This window comes from Nicotiana tabacum, chromosome 19 (genome assembly GCF_000715075.1).
Source record: "Nicotiana tabacum cultivar K326 chromosome 19, ASM71507v2, whole genome shotgun sequence".
Taxonomy (NCBI): Eukaryota; Viridiplantae; Streptophyta; class Magnoliopsida; order Solanales; family Solanaceae; genus Nicotiana; species Nicotiana tabacum.
In genome coordinates, this window is record NC_134098.1 from 46,377,045 (window position 1) to 46,388,294 (window position 11,250).

The 11,250-nt window shown below is 37.3% G+C and overlaps 1 protein-coding gene across 1 annotated transcript; it reads left to right on the forward strand.

The window, feature by feature from the left end:
* Positions 1-373: 373 nt before the first annotated feature.
* Positions 374-10,648, forward strand: LOC107825239 (general transcription and DNA repair factor IIH subunit TFB4). The gene is made up of 11 exons (XM_016652071.2): positions 374-579; positions 700-797; positions 904-1,144; positions 1,292-1,338; positions 1,841-1,878; positions 1,951-1,996; positions 2,168-2,221; positions 2,322-2,390; positions 6,848-6,924; positions 8,731-8,826; positions 9,990-10,648. The coding sequence occupies exons 1-11, from the start codon at positions 549-551 to the stop codon at positions 10,063-10,065; spliced, it is 873 nt and encodes a 290-aa protein (XP_016507557.1). The 5' UTR covers positions 374-548; the 3' UTR covers positions 10,066-10,648.
* Positions 10,649-11,250: the final 602 nt, after the last annotated feature.

Consider the following 11,250-nt stretch of genomic DNA (forward strand, 5'->3'; position numbering starts at 1 on the left):
TAACATATTATTGTAGAATTCGTGCCAAAATTATATATGTAGTAGTAAAATGGGATGGCTTGGGATGTGCTTAATAGTCACATTGTTAGCAAAATGGAAAAAGAAATAGTTTTAGAAAATTGAGAAAAAAAAAGTAGAACGTACAATATATCCCCCGCGTGTTATGGTAAGTTTTGATACTTCATGATAGATGTGGGATTTGAACCCACTCCCTTTCGGAGCAGAGCCTAAATCTGGCGCCTTAGACCACTCGGCCAAACTATCCTCGTGATGCAGTAAACTTCGGCTCCAACTACTTATTGACCAGGAAAAACTCGAACGGTACTAAATTACTCCTCTCCCCAAATATATCTCTCTCTCTCTCTCTCTCTTCTGCTCTTTCTCTGTGTTTTCACTTATTTTACAACGGGAGGGCTAAAAGGCAAAATCCGACAGTACGTTGCAGCAAAGGTTTCCACTGGAAGTCACAATTTCTCTACCCCGAACCCGCACTCAGGCATTTCCTCTGTTTCCCATTTTCAGTATTCCAGTAAGTTCCGCCGCCGGCCATGACTCCGGTTTCATCAAAGCTTTACACAGGTCTCTCCCTCCCTCTCTCTGTAGCTGAAGTTATGCAATACAATATTATGCTAATTAACTAAAAGAAAACTACACATAAATTAATTGTCTTAAATCAATCTTCTTTTTGAATAATTTCAGATGATGTAAGCCTATTGATGGTTCTGATCGATACTAATCCGTACTTTTGGAGCTCCATGAAGAATACTGCCTTCACATTCTCTAAATTCCTATCTCATGTAAACCCCCAAAAACCCAAAAATATGTTTTTATTTTAAAAATAAATAGTCCTTGTAGTTTCTATTCATTGAAGTTTGATGCTGGAATTTTTGGGAAAAAATGCAGGTTCTTGCTTTCTTGAATTCAATACTTCTGCTGAATCAGATGAACCAAGTGGTTGTGATTGCAACTGGTTACCATTCATGTGACTATGTGTTTGATTCGTCTAGTTCAATGCAAAGGGCTGAATGCTTGTTGGAGAAACTAGAAGAGTTTGTGGATAAAGATGAATCCTTGAGTCAAGAAGACTCTGTTGATGGAGTTGGATTTTCACTTCTTTCTGGTTCCCTTTCCATGGCTCTCTGCTGTATCCTCAATCACTTCATGTTGGTTTGGCTTTTTTTATCCTCATTGAATTGCAAGTTTAGTGCTTTTTTATCTTTTATGGTGCATAGCTGTGAATTCATGTTTGTTTAGAGGAAGTGTGCTTCTCTTAACCTGCGTGAATGGTTAGATATTCAACGGGTATTTCGTACAGGGCCTCTTCATCCACAGCCTCGGGTAAGTTCCTCAATTCAGAAGAAACTGAAATGGGTTCTTGGGTATTTAAATTGGTAGAATTTGATATGAAAATTTCTACTAGTATTCTGTGGATTTTGTTGTCCATTTCCACTTGTAGATTTTACTATTCCTATAGTTATGTTGCGTGGACTCTCCAAAATATTGCCGCACCCGTGTCGAATTCTCCAAAACTACATTGCTTTTGGAGAATCTGACACGCACCCTGCGACATTTTCGGAGAGTCTAAGCAACATAGATATTAATTGCCTTTTCCTCTGTTCCATTTCATGGGCAATTTTATTTACGTAATTTTACCAGATATTGCTACAAAATTGATACTGCCTGTACTACTAGTTTAATTTAACCTTTTAGTGTCTTTTAGAAGTAAGGTTATTGTTGGGAAAATACGCGTCTTTTCTTGTATTGTGCTTCAAAATTTAATTCCTTTTCTGTTATGTTGGATATCAAAGTTGCTAAAAGATTGTGCTTGAAATGATGGCAGATATTGTGTCTGCATGGATCGCCAGATGGGCCCGGACAGTATGTTTGATCTGAGCAGCCTACAATCTTTTCATCATCAGGTTCTCCGCTGAAACTTTTTTTTTTGGGCAGATATGTTGCAGTCATGAATGCAATTTTCTCAGCTCAACGTTCAATGGTATGTAGAGGTTTAGTAATTCTTTTCTTCAATATTGTAGCCGTTTCATTTCCTTCTAGATTAATTCGAAAATCACAACACTATCTTCATAAAGGTAATCTCTATAACCTAGGGAATGGGACTCAGATTGTTATATTGTGGTTCTACTCTAAGAAATGCATTTTATTGCAGGTACCGATTGATTCGTGTGTAATAGGATCCCAGCATTCTGCTTTTCTTCAGCAGGTATCATTTCTCTACCTGCAATTTTTGGTCCTAAATCTATTCTTTCCCAGTATTGGTTCCTTTTTGGCTCACTGATGTAGTGGTGCATATCTGTGGACAGGCCTCTTACATCACTGGTGGTGTATATTTGAAACCCCAAGTATCAGATGGACTGTTTCAATATCTCTCGGTAAGTGTTGTTGAATTTGTTAAAACTCAGTTATCTCTAGCTTATCCAGTTTAACTCTCCAGTGGCTTCCTTTAAGCATGAATCCGATCTGATTTGGAAGCATGTTGAACTGATTTGATTTGTTTATTATATGTACTGCTTTTACCAAGGAGCTTATGCTATAAAGACCTGCCAAGAGTTTTTTCCATTGCATATCTGTTTTCTATCTTTTCATATGTAGTCTTCTCTGTTGTAGTTGGATATACAGTGACCAACAAAGTGGTGGGGATTAATAATCATGTCATTGAAAAGATATGACTGAATAAATCCCAATGTTCAATGACTTTGGGTGGGGGGGGGGGGGGGGGGGCGAGACATGTATAGGGAACTCTTTTCCAAACTTCATTTGCGCTACCCTAAGTTGCTCGGACTCGGATGTGGGTGTCCAATACGGGTGCGAATCTAGAGGTCGGATCCTATCCTTCATGATCTGAATTTCAAGATGCGGGGGTACGGATCCATGTACGTTTACGGGTGCTAGGATTCAGCGAAAAATAATTCAAATACCTAAAAGTAGAGTTATATAAATATGCCTAAATTATGAGAGTTATCAATACTATAAGAAATAACTTCTGCACAGTTATCTTTCATATACAATTAAGTATTGATTTTTTAAGTTTTAGATTGGAAATCTAATTCTTATAGAAATAGAGCTCTTGAAGATTTAGCAAACATGTCAAATTTTCACTACATTAATTTGCTTATAGTGGAGAACAAATGGTACAATATTTTTAACAGATAAACTCCAATATAAAGTCTCATTTAAGGACTCTATTACTCCTGCACTTTCCCCAATTCCTGTTGTCAAATGTTCGTCTTCCCCAAGTCCCTCTTTGAAGCTCTCTGCTTCTCTCCTTCAAAAAAGATAAAAAGAAGAAACAAGAACTGCAAGATCCATCCAAGGTCTTCCCCAACAGCGGCATACCCGCTTCAAATTTATCCTAGCTTTTATTTTAATTTCAGAAATCAATATGTAATCTTGTCTCGAATTTCTCTGTAACTTTTGGTTAAAGTACCCAAAATTGATTGACCATATCCGGTACGGATCCCATACCCGCATCATATCGACTCGGGTACGGCAAGGGTTTTGAAGAGTCCGCGCAACATATGCGCTACCAGTTCAATCACTTTTTCATAGTGCTCTATAGTGAAATGTATGTTGCTCGGACCTTTCAACATCCCTACCGCACCTGTGTAGATCCAACACGATTTGGGTGCCGGTATGGGATCCACACCGTATTTGGTCAACTTACCTTGGGTTCTTCGACTACATCTATGACCAAGAAGTATATATTGATTGGTATTTGGTTTGATTTTGGGTTTATGTCATATATATGGTTTGATTTTGGGTTTATGTTTTTATATATATATATATATATAGTTATATGAAGTATGAGAATGCTTTGCTATTACACGAGATATCTTATGAATAAAATATTACTAGGTATTTATGAAGAATTAAAATTTAACCCGAAGAAGGGAGCTAGTTAAATCAATGATTTCAGGCCTATGAGCCTGCTAGGCAGCATATACAAGTCTCAAAGGTGCTCACCGAAAGGATGAAGCTGGTCATTGAAAAAAATGTGATTGGTAATGAAAATGCCTTCATCGAGTGGAAGCAGATAGTGGATGCAGTGCTGGTCGCAAGTGAATGCATTGACCGTTATCAGAAAGAAAAGAAGAGGGGTGATTTGCAAGCTGTATACGGGAAAAGCCTTCAACAGTGTAAAGTGGGATTTTCTACCGCGGTTTGAAGCTAAATGGATAAACTGGATTAGATTCTGTATCACCGCTGTTAGAATATCTATCATTATCAATGGCGCACCTGAAGGTTTTTTCCCCCCACAAAAAGGATTGAGGCAAGTGATCCACTTTCTCCACTTCTTTTTATACTTGCCATGAAAGCATTAAGCTTAATTCTAAGAGCCCGTTTGGATTGGCTTATTTTAAGTGCTTTTAAGCCATTTTTTAGCGTTTGGATAAAATAAAAAAGGTGCTTTTAAGCACTTGTTTTTAAGCTAAAATGACAAAAACAAGCCAAAAGCCAAAAACTAGAATTCCTAACTTATGGCGTATGCTTAAAAGTCACTTAAAATTAGCCCATCCAAACGGGCTCTAAAAAAGGCCATAGAGCTGAAATGGATGGAAGGTTTCATTATTGAAGACAGAAATAGATGCAAAGTGGAGGTGTCACATATCCTCTATTCCGATGATACGTTGCTGCTATGTAAGGCAGATGAAAGGCAACTCCTGTACCTAAAGACAATTCTCCTGGCCTTCGAGGCCATATCTGGACTACATGTGAACTGGGGAAAGAGCATCATTTTCTCTGTTAATGCTGATCATGCCATTCTGAAACTTGCAGCCATCTTACGTTGCAAAGTTGAAAACTTTCCTACTATTTATCTTGGTATGCCATTGGGTGCTAGATTCAAAGATGCCAATGTTTGGCAAGGTGTGATAGAGCAGTGCGAATGGAAGCTTGCTCCTTGGAAGAAACAGCATATTTCTTTTGGTGGCAGGTTAACTTTAATTAACAGCGAGCTTGATGGGACCCCAACTCATGTTATGTCCTTATTTCGCATGCCCACAAGTGTGGTGAAACAATTAGACAGAATGAGGAGTATCTTTCTGTGGGATGGAAATCAGGAATAAAAGAAAATCCCTTTGTTGAAATGGGAAACTATTACTGAGAGAAAATTTGGAGACTTGGGAGTCAAGAACCTAAAGCTACGAAACAGAAGTTTGCTATTTAAATGGCACTGGAGGTTTAATGACAGCAGTAATGGCTTACAGAAAAATGTTAGAACTGCTAAGTATGGCAAAAAGGAGGAGTGGTGAACTAACAATGTAAAAGGTGCTGGTGGAGTGTGTCTGGAAACATACCAGAAGCCTTCGGGATGACTTTTATGACTGCGTCAAATTAAAAGTTGGTAATGGCATGAAAGTGAAGATGTGGATAGACAAATGGATAAACGATACCCCTTTTAATGGAGATATTCCCAGATCTTTATTCAATCAGCACAAAAAGAACTGTACTGTGGCAGATTGCTACGCCAATGGGGGATGGAACTTACTTTTGAGGAGGAACCTATACGATTGGGAAATCGAACATGCTAATGCATTAATCCAGAAGCTGGAACTGGTCTCCTTAAATGATCCGTCAGAGGACACTCTATGGTGGAAGTATCAGAAGGATGGTAAATTCACAGTGATACAAAAATTTCTTAAAGAATATAAGAGGAACCAATGAATGTTGGCCATGTAGATCCATCTGGAAAACCATATCCCCCCCCCCCCGCGATATGCATGTTTGTTTGGATTGCTGCTCATGAAGCCTGCCTAACCCACGATTATTTACAGAAGAGGGGAAACAGTTTGTGCAGTAGATGCTATATATTCGAAGGAGCTAGTGAATCAGTGAATCACCCACTGCTTCATTGCTCAATTACCAGACAGATATAGGAAATATTCTTTGCCAGATATAGGATGCATTAAGCTTGCTTTAAGTAGCTGGTATGGACAGATCTCTCGTGCTGACAGCACACATTACTGGAAGCTATTCCCATTTGCATTGTTGGAATGTTTGGCTAGAAGGAATAACAGAGGCTTTAACAATGGGAAGGAAAGCATATCACTTGTAAAATCTAGGTGCTTGAAATGCCTCTACTTGTGGAGTAGGAAGAATATTGTAACTCACATTGACTCACTGTTAGACATGTTACACTCCTTCAGTCTATAAAAGGAAGCTCTCTCCTTCGATTCTGATGTACTGTACCTTCTCGGTACTTTTTAATAAAATCTTTACCTTTCCTGACCAGAAATAAAAACAAAGAATTAAATTTTATTAGTTTTAGTACTAGTTCATTAACTTTAATTTATTGAAATATATACTTATATAAGTCTAATATACATTTATTGGTCGTATCCCAACACCCGTATTCGGCACTAGGATCCATACCCCTGAATCTAAAATTTTTGTGATGAAGAATCCGTCCTCTAGATTGATACCCGTATCAGCTACACGCACCCGAGTCTGAGCAGCATAGGTGAAATGTTCATGCTATGTCTTTTTAAGTGCGTAGGAATGAAGATGTAATTGTTGTATAATCTTATGTTCAAAATTTCGTTCACCTAGCATGAAATACAATGGTTCATTGCTATTTGCTACAACCACTTTCATGACTAGAGTACAGTTTCTGCACCAGAAATTCTTTTCATTTCACTGCTTACCCAAAAAAAATCTTTTTAAATTCACTGCACCAAAGTTTGGATATAGGTTTCCTGAATAAATGATACTTCAAGTTGGCATCATATTTCGCTCTGATCTGATGTGTCTTATTTATAGACTGTCTTGTCTTTGGAAATGTTTTCTAATTTTTCATTTGAAAATACTAACGGGCCTTTTCAAAATGCAGACGGTGTTTGCGACTGATTTGCATTCTCGTGCCTTTTTGCAACTTCCCAGGCCTGTGGGAGTTGACTTTCGTGCATCGTAAGTGCTTCAGCATGTCTTTTAGTTAAATTATTTCTCTCATGATGAGCTGATGTGCAAAGCAAGCACACACTTAGACTATGATGTACTATCTTTGTTTTTGCCTATCATTGTCCATTCTGGGCTGAATCTGTTTGGCAAATAGACCCTCAATTTGCATGACCTGTTGATAATCTATATATAGGTCGTACGCTTTGCGTTTATATGGCTTAGCTTTGCCATTGCCTGTAGTGGCCGATGATTTCATTTTAACACATTATTTATAATTGTCATGTGTGCTTTTCTTTTGACTTCTGTCTGATAGAACCTTACTCATCTGAAAGTAAGAAACATGAATCAGTTAACATTTAAACCAGTACATGCTAAGTAGTGGAAATCAGAATTTCAACTTTTGAGGTTTTAACCAGAACTTGAATGCATAACATTGAGAGTGTCACAAAACAGCATATACCTCTTTCTTTTGAAAGGTTTGTAAACCTTACTTAAAGTAGGGTCCAGAAACACTTACAATAATAACCTATGTTGCTCGGGTTCGGGTGCGGGTATCCGATCCGGGTGAGGATCTAGAGGTCGGATTCTTCATCTCATAAAATTTAGGATTTGGGGGTATGGATCTAAGTGCAGATATGTGTGTTGGGATAATGCCAATATATATATATTATAAAGCTAAGTTGCTCGGACTCTTCACTTTCAGTGCCGCACCCGTGTCGACACGATGTGGGTGTGGGTATGGGTGTGGGATCCGTATCGGATATGGTCAACTGATTTTGGGTACTTTGACCAAAATCAACGGAGAAATTTGGGACAGATACAATGATTTTTGAAAACAAATCAAAAGCTAGGGTGATATGGAAGAAAATGGAATACCTTGTATATAAAAATTTCTATGTCAGTCCTTTTCCTTTTATCTCCTTCTAAAATCCTTCTCGGAATACCTTGTAAGTTTTCCACATAATGTCTCATAATTTAGACTTATTTTTATAACCCTATTTTTAAATAATTGAATTGTTTTTAGCCGAATCCCAGCACCTGTATCCGTACCTGGATCCGTACCCCTTAATCTTTAAATTTAGATCATGAAGGATCTGACCTCTAGATCCGCACCCGTATCGGACACCCGCACCCGAGTCCGAGCAACTTAGTTATAAAGTTTAATTTCGATTGATTAAGGTTACTGAACTAAAATTGAAAATATTTAATATTTTATTCATAAGATATCTTGCGTAATAGCAAAGCATTCTCATACTTTATATAACTATATATATACAATATAAACACAAAAATCAAACCAAATATCCAATCAATCTATACTTCTCCATCATAGATGTAGTCAAAGTACCCAAGGTAAGTTGACCAAATCCGGTATGGATCCCACACCCACACTCATGTCGTGTCGACACGGGTGCGGCATAGATTTTGAAGAGTCCACGCAACATAGGTAATAATTAGAAGTGAGAAACTGATGAATGAGAATTTTCTATCTAAGCCACTTTAGATGGTGGTGACCAGTTTCTCTTTCAATCATGTTAGTTATGTTAGTGAATAAAAAAGAATCCGGTGGAATCCTATCACAACAAAAAGGAAAGGGATGTTTAATTCAGGAGACCTATCCTACTAATAGCAACTGCAAGTATTAACTGAAGTCCTGCTGTCTGACACCAAATAAATATGTACTCCAATTTCTAGTCCATTTTGACACAAATTCCTTGAGCTCATACCCCAATGTAGTATTGGGATTACTCTTCGCCCTTTTCACACTCAATTAACTATTGTTGCTCATCTCATGAAGTTTCTACTAACTTGCAGGTGCTTTTGCCACAAGAACACAATTGACATGGGCTACATATGCTCTGTTTGTTTATCCATATTCTGCAAGCATCATAAGAAATGCTCAACATGCGGGTGAGTTTCATTGTCTTTTAACTAAAGAGTCTCATTGACAAGCTCTTCATTTCTCATTATTATGCTGCATTGAAAATTGGTTTCGGTCCAGAAGGTCAACACGACCTTATGATCATGTCAAATGTTGCAGGCAGTCCTGGTCACCTTTTTGATCAGTTCATAAGGTTCTTGTTGCAACCTGCATCAATTGACCGCTATGGAGTGTGCTTTACAAAAAGCAAAAACTCAACTCCATTGCTTCAGTCAAGGAGGTCTAATAATCAGCTCTTGTAAATGCTATTAGGGAGACTTTTGCCATGATTTACGTGCCCTAGCTCCATTACATAAAGATTTCTGCACCAAAAAAGCGAAAAGAGAAAATACATCTTTGCTTTAATCTATGTACACTCTCATGTTTTCCTGCAAAGAATCGCTGGTTTTTCTCCCAGATTACCCATAAAATACAAGCAGGAACCTGGTGGTATTATTTACTGTTCCGTATCAACTATGTCTCAATCCCGTATTAGTTGGAGTTAGCTATATGAATCCTTTTGTATCCTCGCTTATTGAAAGGCTCTTTGCAAGGACAAGGGAGTGCACATAATGATTGTTATCTTAGTGATTTGATTTTGACATTTTTGTTTGCGACATGATATGTGCTAGTTTTCCTAGGAAGGCCGAGTTCTGAACAGAAATTATACGGCAAATAGGTGCAGTTACAGTTCCTATTAGGAGCCACTTGTGACTGGTTGCATATTTCCTTAAAAAGTGCGAGAAAGATGAGTACATGTCGTTACTGTGTGCTGTCATGTTATTTAAAAGTTAAAACAAAGATTTCTTTGTGGTAGTCTGGAATAGAGAACTAGCTCTCACCAGCGGTGTCCCTTAAACATTCTTTAAATTGGGCTGGTAAACTTTCTTGCCATCTGGTGTCTCAATTATGTTAACTACTTTAATTTCTTAGAGAAGAATTGGGGATGCATGAACGTCAGTCACCTAGTTACTGCTAATAGATTACTTGTCATCTACATTTTAAGGATTCTCTTCCTGTTCTCCAAGAATATCTGAGACACAAATCAAAAGGCACAGATAACTGTTCTACCGCCGTTCTGCTGAATACTAAATCATATAATGGATGCTTGGGTTTGGATATTCTAACTTTTGAATCATGCCATCAAATGCAGATCAAATTTTGGAGAGGCACGAAAGCAGGATCCCTCAGCCTCGGATCAGAAGAGAAAGACCCCAGATGGTAGTTGAACAGATAATGCTAAAGTTATCCTTAACACCTCACAGGTTGCTGCACAACTGTGTTTCAAGAGCTTTCTTATGATAATAAGCTCTCAGACGTTGAGGGTAGGCCTTCACTGGGACTTTAATGAGTTTCAGCAGGAGGAAGTGGAAATTAAAGAAAGCAGTGGAGTTGGAAGGATGTTGACTTGTTCGGATCAATTTTCAAAAAAAGGAAGGCTAGGAGGACCAGAGGAAAAGCTCAAGACAAACTTCTCCTGACGAAATAGGAAGTTTTCTTGTTACTAAACAATTTCCTTTTCTAGATGAAGGAAAACAGCGGGATGATCCTAATCAACTGGTCTGGTTTTAATCTTTCTATATAAAATTGTTATTACCGAAATGGAAAGTTGGAAGTGGAGTTCCAAAACAAGTTAGGGTGTACAAATTGCAAATCATAGTTCCAAACATCTTTCGAAATTTAGGTCCATAGTTTCTGATCGTCCTGGGATTCGAATTATTTATAGTATCTCCGTCAATTTACCTTTCTTATGACAAATCTTTGCTGGTGCAGATGAGACCAATTTCCCCAGTATTTAATTTTTTATTCATATATTTTAGTGATTTGTTTTTACAAGAAATTTTGGAAGAAGAATACTTAATCCATCATAATTATAATAGTGCTTAATTTTAGACTTTAAAATATAACAGAAATTTTTTTAATGCAAAATTTTTCATTAAAATTTGCTAGTCGTTCATCTTGCATATACTTATTACCGAAAAGTAATTTGAAATTATGAATAAGACAAGTGTTAATAGTTCTAAACCTCAAGAAAGCTTTGTGTAAGATACGAAAGGACAAATATCTTTTTCTGTTTCTAGGCCGATTTTTCAAATTCAAAATTAGGTAACGTGAAAATAAACCAATTTGTGGAGCATGATTCTGTTTCTTGGCAAATTTTTGGAGTAAAATACTAAGCTAGCATTTGCACGTAGATTTGATTGAAACTTGAAAAAATAATTTTTGAAGTTGTATTGAAAAATAATTTTTGAAAGTTGAAGTTGTGTTTGGACATGCATTTTATTCGAAGAAAAGTTAGAAGTTTTGTGAGCAGAAAAAAATTTCACCAAAAAACTACCCTAAACTAGTTTTGGAAACTTGAAATTTTTTGGCCCAAGACAACATCATATTTCATAAACAAACAATATATTCAC